Source organism: Scyliorhinus torazame, chromosome 18 (assembly GCF_047496885.1).
Source record: "Scyliorhinus torazame isolate Kashiwa2021f chromosome 18, sScyTor2.1, whole genome shotgun sequence".
NCBI classification, from domain to species: domain Eukaryota; kingdom Metazoa; phylum Chordata; class Chondrichthyes; order Carcharhiniformes; family Scyliorhinidae; genus Scyliorhinus; species Scyliorhinus torazame.
This window is the reverse complement of record NC_092724.1, coordinates 316,734-329,272: the sequence shown is the minus strand read 5'-3', so window position 1 is coordinate 329,272 and position 12,539 is coordinate 316,734. Positions and strand designations below refer to the sequence as shown.

At 40.9% G+C, this 12,539-nt stretch overlaps 1 protein-coding gene across 4 annotated transcripts in view; it reads left to right on the top strand.

The window, feature by feature from the left end:
• LOC140394882 (casein kinase I) overlaps window positions 1-12,109 on the top strand; it is a 151,887-nt gene extending 139,778 nt beyond the window's left edge. For all 4 annotated transcript variants that reach the window (XM_072482035.1, XM_072482033.1, XM_072482034.1 and 1 more), the window contains 2 exons: window positions 330-436; window positions 8,911-12,109. In XM_072482035.1, coding sequence (XP_072338136.1) covers window positions 330-436; window positions 8,911-8,965 — 162 coding nt within the window. In that variant the 3' untranslated portion in view covers window positions 8,966-12,109. The remainder of the gene's footprint in view (window positions 1-329; window positions 437-8,910) is intronic.
• The last annotated feature ends 430 nt before the right edge of the window (window positions 12,110-12,539 follow it).

The following is a 12,539-nucleotide window of genomic DNA, read 5'->3' as shown; positions in this document are numbered from 1 at the left end:
GTGTAGCTTTTAAACATTCTTTGCTGATCTTTGCGCTGCGTTTGTTAAATACTGAGAGTTGACTAATGGTGATTATTTTTGCAACACTTCCACCTGATCTCAGATTGTTACTAACAATGGGCGCTTCTGATTGTTTTGCTGGAATTGCAGTTTCTGTTTTAAATTTCATTTGTCCGTCTCTTGGGTATTAGAATCGTAACTTTGGGTGATTTAGACTCATCACTTGCAGGACTTTGTTTCTCGATTCTTTGAATATACAGGACATGGTACATAATAAGTAGTAGGAAATTACACAATTATTCAAATTATTTTCTGTATTCTTTTTTAAGGTGGTGAGTTCAACAAATGGAGAGCTTAACACAGATGACCCCACAGCCGGACACTCCAATTCACCCATCACAGCGCCGGCACAGATTGAAGTGGCAGATAACACCAAGTATGAATTTTTCCTAACCTTCAACAAAATTTCCTTTTATTTTTGAATATTAAGCAAATGCAAGTTCTTAATTATTGTATGCTTTGAAAAGACGACTGATACAGCATATCTTATGTGTCAGGGTCCAGCCTGTTGATTTCTTTATTCCCCTTTCTTTATTTTTTGCTTTTATCAAGGCACATTTAGCTCAGTGGGCTAGACAGCTGGGTTGTGATGCAGAACAAGGCCAGCAGCGTGGGTTCAATTCCTGTATCAGCTGAGAATTCTGAAATCTCCCTCTGTGTACCCGAACAGGCGCCGGAATGTGGCGACTAGGGGCTTTTCACAGTAACTTTATTGAAGTGTTAATGTAAGCCTACTTGTGACAATAAAGGTTATTTATTTATTATTTATTTATTTGATCCATGGATGCTTAATGGACATGTGGTTAGTGTAGGTTAGATGGCTTTTGTTTCGGTGCAACATCGTGGGCCGAAGGGCCTGTACTGCGCTGTATTGTTCTATGTTCTATGTGTCTTTAAGTCAAGCAGCAGAGAATGAGGAATTCAAAAAGTTGCAACATAGTTTATGCTGCTAATTTTCAAGCAATGGGTGAGGTGGGACTCGATTCGATTGGGTGGCAGGTGGTAAATGAATTGGCCAGAAGGCCATATTCTGCCTGGTAACAGGTGGTGGGTGATTGGGTCCTGCCTGAGTGGGATGATTTTCAGAGACCTAAGGAAAGCAAAGTCGGGTCCCTGGACACTCCGGGGAAAAGACCTGCTCTCCCTCCCGTGTCTTCTCCAGAAAAGCGGCTGTATTTCTGAAACTGCAGAGACCTGAATGAATCTACAGTGAAACCCATTATAGACAGGAAAGCATAAATATTTACCTGATAGCCTGGTTTGAAGGACAGTGTGCTGGAAACAACCATCTGAAACAAAGAATCTTTAGCTGGATTTTCCGTTTCTCTGACTAAGTGTTGACGCTAATGGAGAATCCGTGGACCTTTATTACAGGAAAATCGGCGCCACACCTGCACTGATTCCTCTACCGGGTGTGAGGGGCTAACACTGGTGCCACGTGGAACACCATCAAATCCCTTGAAAAGCAGTACGGGATTCAACGTGTCCGTGATGGACACTCGCAGGGCTGACAAGCTGCAGCCGCGCTTAAACAATACACCCCCCTCCACACACACTGATTGAAGCTGAAAAGATGGGGCAGGTTGTGCTGGAGCACCCATACAGCTGATGGGTCGGGTGGGGCCAGAGGGCACCCACGGGGGGGTGACAGGGGAGGTCACCCATACGTCCCAGGGCACCAGGTTCACAGCGAGCAGTCAGCGGCGTGCACAGCTGCTTGGCTGCCTTGCCGGCTGCGGTAATAGTGTTGTGTACCCGTCCACCCCTTCCCCACAGCCCAACTCCTGGCCACCCCCCGCTATTCCCTCCTGTCCTGGCAGAAACTCCCCGGCCAGCGGCACGACTGTCGGCGAAGTATGGCGGTGCTGGGCACTGTCTCTCTCTCTCTCTCTCTCTCTCTCTCAGCAGCCACCACGCCAGGTTCACGATGTTTGAGAGTACCTCGGACTGTCGGAGGCGGAGAATCGTGGGTGGGCCCCCTAATGCTATGCAAATGGTGTTTAAAGTATGCACTGCGTGCATCGCATGGGCTCCGTTTTCGAGGTGATGTTTTCACGGTTTGTCGTTAAACCGCTGCCTGCCACGATTGACATCGGCTAACGGAGAATCACACCACTTACTTTTTTCTTTTATTATTTCCTCCCCTCTCTTCCACTCTGTGTTAGTTTGTCGTGTGTGTGTGTGTGTGGAGGGTGGGGGGCATGTTGAAGTGGGGGATTAGAAATTAGAAAGTAGTTAACCAGTTGTATTTGCTGCATATTTCATTATGGTTCTTGTTATAAATTAAAAGTAATTGTGTTTATATTTACAAACCTGGTGACTGTAATTGTTGGACAGCCAAGGGCCAAAGAATTTGGTATTTTTCTAAGAATTAATGGTTAATTCACTTGTGTTGCGACTCTGGGTCAAGAGGGCTGGAATTGACCACACCCTAGCCCAGGGCGCCGTAGCAGAATTTTGGGACTCGGCTCTGGGATCTTTGGAAGAGTGGATGGCGAAGTTTGGGTTCCAGTATAAATTAAAAACACACCAGGTTTGTAGCAATATAAGGTTCTGGAAGCTGCAAAACTTTTCTTCAGATTGGTAACTTGTCTTTGATTTATTTACAAGGGCTTTGGAAAGACAAGCCAGTCAAATTGGCAGGTGAATTAAAAATAGAGGTACCAGCTAAAGTTAGAAAGGTAGAGATAACTGAAGTGATTGCTCAGCATTTAAATTTGAAAGAAGTACCATCAATACAGCCTGGGTCATGGCAACAATCAGAATTAGCTAAAATCTAGTTACAAAAGAAACAATTAGAGATGCAAGAAAAAGAAATGAAGATGCAGCAAAAAAGAAAAGCCTTTCAAATGGAAATTGAAATGGTGAGGTTGGTATGAGAGAGAGAGAGGGAAAAGCATTAAAGAGCCCGGAAAAGCAAAAGAGAGAGAGTCTAATAGTAATAACAGTGATGCAGATTCAGCCAAGTGTTCTGAATCCGATTGGGATTCTGACTTTGAAGAAACGATAAACAACTGTTGCCAAATAGACCTGTCACTAATTGACCCTGAACAGATGGCAAGTCATTCTTCCAAAGATAGGAAAGAAGTCAGCAAATTAGAAGAAGAGAGTGTTACTGGCGCCAGGTCAGCTCTCAGCAATGGCTGAGAGACTGAACCAGAGCCATAACGTTTTCAAGTTTTAAGACGGTGCAGAAAGATCGATTCATTCTGGCAGTGATAATATAAGAAATAGGGCTTGGTTATTTTAGAAACAAACTTTATTAAAACAAAAGGAAACAATATTTGAACTTTTAAACGTGAACCCGAGCAATAGCAGATTACATGTAGTTTATTAACTTTAACACACTAGTTCCCATTAAACAGCACTTTACAGAACATGCAGCTCTCAAGCCACTTACATCAGCAGACAAAGGCAATACTTGCATTTACAAAGGAATTTTTCTTCTGTTGGGGACATTCATTCAGAACCCTTTTCCAAAGCCTGCCTCGGTGGCAATTTTCATGACTTCTCTCGGTTGGTTTCCAAAGTCTTCACCTCTGTATCTGTTCAACACAGCATGCTCGCTTGCTCGTTCTCTCTTTCGAAGCTCCACCCAGCCCCTCAAACAAAGGCTCTCTGCTGGGGTTTCCAGCTTGAACCCAGCAGCATTATCTTGGCTGTTTGATTGCCCATTCCAGTTTATACAGAAGAAAAGAGCCATGCTATTGATATGCAACTAACCTCCCATTGACGGACAAAGAGGCCATCACACTCTGTAATGGGCTAATATCTGGTCAGACAGGAATGGATCTGCATTATCCTGTGTATTCCCATTAATGAGTTTATGTCTGACTGGGACAGTGTAACTCGACCAGGTGTGGGCATATCCCTCTGACTCTGTACTAGCAACTTGTATTTCCCCTCAGTCTGTTTAAGCCCTAAGTTGCCTGCTACATTGGAGTTTCATTTCTGGACCCAATTTTCAAATATCTCCCTCGCGTAACAAAAGCGATTTGGACTTTTCTAAAAGTAATTTGTCACAGCCTATTGTAGTAAATTCATTGCCGTTCACTTCAGGTGCAAATATTTCCCAGAGGATGCCTGTTTTGAAGGAAAATATAATAGCATTTCATCAACTAATCATGATTAGGACAGCAATGACTGAAGTGACAGCACGCAAACGGCTGATTAACCCACATCCTTTTAAAGGCCCATAGTGCCTCTTACACAGAAGCATACATAGAAAATAGAACCAGGAGGAGGCCATTTGGCCCTTCAAACCTGCTCCTCCATTCATTATGATCATGGCTGATAAGTTCATAAGGGATAGGAGTGGAATTAGGCCATTCGGCCCATCAAGACTGCTCTGCCATTCTATCACAGCTGATACATTCCTCATCTACCTACAATTATAATTATATTAATTCTAAATTTAGAGTACCCTGAGGCGGCATGTGGCGCAGTGGTTAGCACTGGGACTACGGCGCTGATGACCCGGGTTCAAATCCCGGCCCTGGATCACTATCCGTGTGGAGTTTGCACATTCTCCCCGTGTCTGCATGGGTTTCACCCCCACAACCCAAAGATGTGCAGGGTAGGTGGATTGGCCACACCAAATTGCCCCTTAATTGGAAAAAAAAAATTGGGTACTCTAAATTTGCCTAGTTACCACGGTAGAGATTTAGAAGGGAATTAATACAATGGGGATGGATGGATGGATATGTGTTTGTGATTTATTTATATATTAATGAAACGTCTGTGACATAACATTTCATTCCTTTTAATGCTGATTTCATTATTTGCTAAATTTACAAACCTGGTGACTGCAATTATTGGGCAGCCAAGGACCAAAAAATTGGGTATTTTACTAAGAATTATTGGTTAATTCAAATAGTTTGCACCTCCAGGTCAAGAGACGTTGGAACCTAGCCCAGGGTGTCCTAGCACATGCTTTATATCCAAGACAAATCACGTACGTGGTTCTGAAACTTTTTTCTATTGCAAAAGCTTATTAATTTGACGATGACGTTTGTGCTAAAAATGGACAGAAGTTCATTTTTGAATATAATTGCAAATAAGTGTGTTTTGAAAGCCACAAAATACATTTCGCGCTCTAAGCTGATTTTATTTAATATATTCAGCTTTACAAAGACTCCATCAGTAACAGTTGTATTACATTCTGTTCCTGCGAATCTACACAATGACATGTTTTCTGCAACAGAGCTCACCAGAGTCTACACACTCAGAATGGAATGGGTTCATTAAAGAGAACAGAGGGGGAGAGAAAGGGATTGAGGATTCTATCTCCAATCTGTTTGAGCTATAAATGGCTTACGAGCAAATCAGTCTTTTAGTTCTGTGTTTTGCAGGTGAAATGATGTTGGAAGTATAGAATTCAAAATAGATCAGGTCAGTTATTCAGGCACTGGGTCTGAACCACTTTCTCCTCCTCACTTCTTGAATTAAAATATGTGGTTTACTCCAAGTATCCAAAAACCTTTATCTGCATTTGTGGCAGAAATTAGACCAATTTCAACCTTCACAGCCCTTCAGTCACAGAGGTGGGGATTCTTGATGGCTCCATGTCTTGGTAATGAAGTAAATTTTATTGTGTTGTAATGTGGACCATCGAGGACACCCGCAAAACTTGAGCATTTTTGAATTTCTCTCTGAAATACTTGGGCATGAATCACATTTTGGAAAGATTATTACTTCAGAATGTTCCTCCTCCTTTCCCATTTTAAATCGTTTTGACTATTGAGAGTTTGTCATTATTAGAAATTATTCCCAGTTGTGGCTGTTTTCAGTACGGTCGAGGATCACTCTTCATGTGGTTCTTCCCTTCCCATTCTATGGGAAATTATTGACCTCCTTAAAATACAGCCACAAAAGGATAGATTTGGTGTTGCAATGCATGTGACTGTTATGGGCCAGGGTGTAGAGACCCCAAAGTGTATCATGGAGTTCACCTGACCCACAACTTTAAATAGATTTTGGTTATCGGGAGTACAAGGACCCACTTTGCAGGTGTGATGCAACAGAGAACTAAGAGTACTTTTAAACAAAAACAATGTTTATTCTGTGAATCCAGTTAACATTTTTACAAACACACAGTAAACATCTTAGCAACTATCAACTCAACTACTCCCCCAAAGAATACAGTACTCTATAAGTAACCCTTAATCTTTCCTTACAATATCCATAAGACAAATACCCTCTTTAACACAGATCAGATTTAAATTCTCTACTGAGAGCAGTTATCACTTTTAAATTAGCAGTGATTTGAAGACATTCCTTTCATGCAGAAATAAATCAGAATTACACCTTGTTTCTCTAGATGCAGCTCCCAATCTGCAAAACAAAACCAAACACACCCTGTAGCTGCCAGCCCAAAGCGAAAGTAAAACATACAGACAGCCCAGCTCCACCCACACTCTGACATCACTGCAGCTATTTGATAAACACATTTTTTTAAAGGTACTTTCACAATGACAGTGACACACTGATGTATCATGGATTGTGAGTTCATAGCATTACTCTCCCACATACTAAAGTTCCATCTCTGCTGTTCTGTCGAAAGAAAATGTTTAGTGAAAATATTTACTTTCCTATAAGAATAGGGGGGAAACTAAAGCCTGAATTGCCTACTCTCAGGTGTTTTTGAATAATAATTTTATTGCAAGCCACTTTTGGGTTGAAAGGTGCCTATTGCACTTGGGAAGCAGTCTTCTATTTGGCCAGACATGGTGAAAGTAGCAACCAACCAACTGTGCAACATGTTCGTGATGGTGCAGGGCATTTACCTGTGTGGGTATCCCAGGACAGATCTAACCATATCACCATTGATTACTTTCCAAATGAACTCTTGCGTTATCTTGTTTCACATTCAATATTGAATGTCTTGTACACATATCAAAATCTGATATGGAACACCTGGTCAATGTTCTAAATGTCTGCACCTGACATTGTCAATTAGTATGTTCTTTGTGAAATAGTTTTTATCATTGGTAAAGAAACAGAATTTGGTGTGTCAGTGGGGTTAATTTTTACACTCCTTTAACCTCTGGCATGAGATTGATGAGATGAAACGCTCCCCTTTCTGGTGGTTATATGAATCCAATGTAAAATTCATTGCAATGGTTTAACTCAGCAGTTAGTGGGCACAAGTAACAAAACTTGCTCACAAGTCAACACAATCTGAGCAAAATTGAGTGGGGCTATTCTGGTGAAGCTATGGTGTTTGCATCATTTTTAACAGTAAAGGCAGATTTATTTTCGGTCTACTTTGAGAAGAGAGCACTCCATGCCCAAAGCAGAAATATGATGAGTTCTTTCACATTAGTATCATGTTGGTAAGCACATGATTTTGTAATGTATAAAGCTGCTTTTCCTCTGTTCGTGTGATAGTTAATTTATCCTTCATAAATATATTAAAACCTAAACATGTCTGTGACCAGAAATAAAATCCACCAACCACTATATTCACTTTGTTTTCTATTTTGGCCATTACCAAGTGTTGCTCGTTTTAGCCTTAGTTTACTTGTTCTAATTCTGTCACCTTTGCTCTTGAGTCGCCAGGTATCTTTCTGATACCGCCACGTGGTTCAAGTCCGAGTAATGATTAATAATCCAACACACCGTTTAGTAAGAGTTAAATCAACGCTCATTTATTATAGATAGCAGTTAATACTTATACATTAATTCTACTTCTAGACTACTTCCTACTGCTAACAGGCCAATACTTAACTTTGGAAATGGCCCACCAGGTCAGGGAAACTAATGGCCTTTCGAATGGGTTCTGAGCCTGCGGGATTCAAAAGCTGGTACAGGTCGATAGTCAGGAGTGTCTATCTGGTAGCGATCATTGGAGTAAAACTTACATTCTCTTGCAGAAGGGTCTCGAAGGGTGCGGAGAGGAGAAGAAGGGTCGATTTGAACTTGGCCCCTATTCTTATAGTCCCCAGGGGCTTCCCGCCTCTCGGGGCGGACCTTGTACCTGGTTCCAAGTGATTGGTTCGATATTCTCCAATACTGGAGCGATTCCTTGATCGAGGGGTGGTCGTTTACCTCTCTTTGTGTCAGCTCCTGCTGGCGCCGAAAGGTCTGGGTTGGCTTTGTGTGTCTATTTTGTATCAATTGTTCCCGAGGATTGCTGATTAATATGCAGATGGCTGGGGTGTTGTCATGTTGATGGCTGCAGGTATCGATTCGGTCTGGCTTCCCCAGAGGCGAATCCACTGTTTTACCTACAGCTGTCTGTTTGAGTCCTGTTGGCTGATTTTCCCATCAGCCTCTTCCGTTCGCCATTTTAGATGGGGGTTTGGCCATTCTAATCGGGAGTCAGCCATTTTACATGGCTACACAAGTCATTATAGTCAACATCTTTTCCCACAGGTAGAGGAGTCTAGAACTAGAGGGCACAGGTTTAAGGTGAGAGAGGAGAGATACAAAAGAGACCAGAAGGGTAATTTCTTCACACAGAGGGTGGTGAGTGTCTGGAACGAGCTGCCAGAGGCAGTGGTAGAGGCGGGTACAATTTTTTCCTTTAAAAAAGTTAGACAGTTACATGGGCAGGATGGGTATAGAGGGATATTGGCCAAATGGGACTAGCTTAGTGATGGAAACTGGGCGGCATGGACAAGCTGGGCTGAAGGGCCTGTTTCCATGCTGTAAATATCTCTGACTCTATGACATCTTCAATCACCATCATTTCCTGCAGAAATGAGAGAGTCAGATTCTGGTGGCAATATAGTTCTGGTTGATACCAACAGGAACAATGTGATCTTTTGCAGTGTACCAAACCTTTCGTAGTAACAGAGGCAACCTTTTTTTTTAAGTCATGAAGTAATTGTGCATTTTATTTTTAAGGTGCTGTTGTTTCTTCAAGAGGCGGAAGAGGAAAACTATTCAACGCCATAAGTGACTCTGGAAACTGCTGTGAGATTTACAAGTGTGTTCTGCAACTTTACAGTGATAAATTCAGAAATCCACCCCTTTTGTGGCAGGCATCTGCTGTTGTCGAAGATCATGACCTTTCTGTCCAGCGTTTTGGGCCTTTCACATTGGTACTCTTTTCTGCTGTGAGGTTCATACTAGTGGACTTGGCAAATGCACCATGCAAACGTTTTTACTTCCTTTTCTGTGGGAATCAACAAAAGCATCGTCTTTGAAATTAACACCTGAAATCTGCATTAAGTAGCATTAATTCTCCAAGTGGGATCAAGGCAGTGTCGAGTTCAAGTTTTTTAAAAGTTCCAGAACGAAAAAGCAACAATTATTTCAAGATTTTTGAGGCTGCTGATATAATTTGAAACTCAACTCAAGACATGCTCCATTCTCATCTCCAGTGTTATAATTGCAAGTCATGCAATCATCTTTTTCTTTTTTTCCCCTTTTTTGATCAACCTGAATGCGTGGTGTAGTCACTGTCGTTGGGTACTGTTGGGATGAGGAAGTTCTCTGTAGGCTTTCCTCGCCTTTTAACTGCACTTTCAATAACCGTATGTAAGAGCTTTTGGATCTGATTGTGCGAAAACTGTTTCAATGTACCTTTTTAAGGGAATACAAAAATGGTAGGAAACGTAGCATGTTTTTAAATGTAATAATGTTTGCAAAATGTAAATGAAGCAGTTGCATTATTAAACTGGGTAGAGTTAGGACCTGATCGTTCACAGAAAAAAAACTGAAATTTGTTCAAATTCAGATCTAGTTTGAACTTTTGAGATCCAGATCCAGATGACACGAGGGCCTTATACAAACAGGGGATGGTCATCGTCTGAATTTTAGCAGCTGGACCATGAGATAAAAGGGCACTTCAGACACAACACAGGTGAATGGGTCTTTTTATGGAGACACCATTTATATTGGATCTAGGCAAAGTGACCCAGTTAATAGGGGAAGGGTTTTATACAATTGGAGGCTTCAGTCTTAGTCATGCCATAGAATGAGAGATCACTGAAGTTTTGTCACCAGTACTCAAATGAACTCGAGGTAAGAGGCAAGGATATTGTATTTCAAAGCATTTGGCATTGGCAAGTTTACAGAAAAGCACTTTCAAGGCTTCTAGACAAAATAATTGAGCTAATTCAACTTGTTGAGTTAAAAGTAAACAAAAGGATTCTAGAAATCATGAAATTTTAATTGTAAGAAGAGTTGTTCATGATTCAGTCAGGCCCATCAGACAACTAGGAGAGTTCTTCAGGTTTCAATGACTTTCTTGGAAACTTAGTGACAAAGTACCTCAATTTCTCAATTGGAAGCCACAGCTATTGAAATTAATTTGAAGTAAATCTTGATTTCAGAGGTTTACCAGTTACCAACTTCACCCTTGCTTTCAATGTGCTGTAAGCTGTTCGGCCATATCTTTGGTATGTCGAACCACAAAGATTTTATGCACAATTTTATTTAGAAAATCCATTGTTTTTACATTGAAGTACATTTCATTTAAAATGTTACACCATTTTAGGACCCACTCTATCTCCCTTTTATTTTAAAGCTGCAGGTTTTTCTCAGGAAATTAGGGTACTTAAAATGGACCCCTGACCAGACTGAGCTGGTGATTGATTGTCCATCTCAATAGTTTCTCGGTAACTATTGGTACAAGTAAAACTTGGATTATAAACTTCCTGCTAGAGTGAACCATTGGTGTCCTGCACATAACTCAGCTTCTAGGTTACATCCTTTACTGTGAGTCATCTTTACTGAAGTTGTTTCTGTTGATGCAGAAATCAGATTATTTCTGCTGCAGAGAAACACTCGTCCACAACCATGTGCAGCATTTTATTTGTAATATTCAGTTTTTAGTTGGTTTAAAAAAAAAAAATTTGAATGCTTAAATGTTGTGGATAGTGTCCATTTGCCAATGAGATACAAGGAGGGCAACACAGGAACAAAATGTTGGCAATGTTAGCCCTGATCTCCATGGTAAACATTGTTTGATATGCTTGCATCATAATATATTAATGAAGAAGCAACAGTACTAAGTGATGGTTTTTGTATGGAAATAAACTGAAGTAACTCTTGCATTAAAAATGTTTCTTTCCAAAGTATCATTGATTATTCAGAGGGTTGGTTTGGCCAATATGGCTAAAGCATTCCTGAAACCTAATTTGCTGGTCCTTTCCACAAGTGAAAATATGAAGACATTTTCGGTGAAAATTATGTTTATTGTATTTTTCTGAAATAAAAAGCTTTGTGTTCACAAATATCTTGTGAACTTTTACATTTTTTTCTTAAAATGGAGAATTCAACATGTCAGGTATGTGAGACTGCCCAAAGGTTTTCAGCTGAGGCTAGTATTGCACAGTTGTATTTTTATTAAATTCCCACTCTGAAGTATAAACTAATTTACAGATAGATATTATAGACCAGCCCTGAGAGAAGGCAGAACTGATTTTGTAACTTCCTAAAACATGCACTTTCATCCTGGTGATCTCAATTCAGCACAGCCAATGTTTACTTTCCCTTGGATAGGAAAACTGACTCAAGTGCTGAACAGAGAGTATCTTTAAAAATATAAACCTATTGCTTGGTGGGCTGTTGACGGTCATACCTTATTTTAATACTTATTGTTGTATATAGACTTTCAAAAATTTATGTGAGCAGTTTAAGCTGCCAGAAATGACCAAGAGTTTGACTGTGAATCATCTCCATTTCCACTTAATGGATAGAAAGAGGAGTCACAAATGATGTCATGGTAACAGTGGCATCACCAGCATGCTGTGCAATGTTTTGCAAAATTCAGCCGCTGCCTTTTCTGCTCGCATCGGTCTGTTATTGGCCGGAATGCAATTTATCATGATGGATATTATTGTGACAGTTAAAATGTGTACTAATGTTTAGGTTCGGATTTTGTAACCTTTTTGTGATGAACCATACTGCTCAGAATGCCACTGTAACTGAGAAGGTTGAACTGTGCATTCTGTAAGCTGCCCAGTAATTTAACACTTACGTGACATAAAATGGTCCCTATCCACAACAAGCACATGAGCAATTTTATTATGCTGTCATTAATTTTGGTGACTGTAATAAATGAGAAGAACCAAATAAAGGGAATCCAAGCAATTTATATTTGTGTGTTTCATTTTTTATTCATTCAGATGGAAAGTCAAATCAAGGTAGAACATTCACTGTGAATGGTAGGACCTTAGAGAGCATCGTGGACCAGGGTCCTTGGAGTTCAGGTGCACGGTTTTCTAAAGGTGGAGTCACAGGTAGATAGGGCAGTGAAAAAGGCTTTTGGCATGCTGGCCTTCATCAGTTAGGGCATTGAGTATAGAAGTTGGGAAGCTATGTTGCAATTGTACAGGACATTGGCGAGGCCGCACCTGGAGTATTGTGTTCAGTTTTGGTCGCCTTGCTGTAGACAGGAAAGATGTTATTAAACTGGAGAGCTAAGCCTGGTGCACGATGAGGATGCATTAACCCTCCTCAGGGCATCCTCCCATAACCCAGCCTCCAGCTCCCTACCTAACTCTTCCTTCCATTCCAGCTCCACC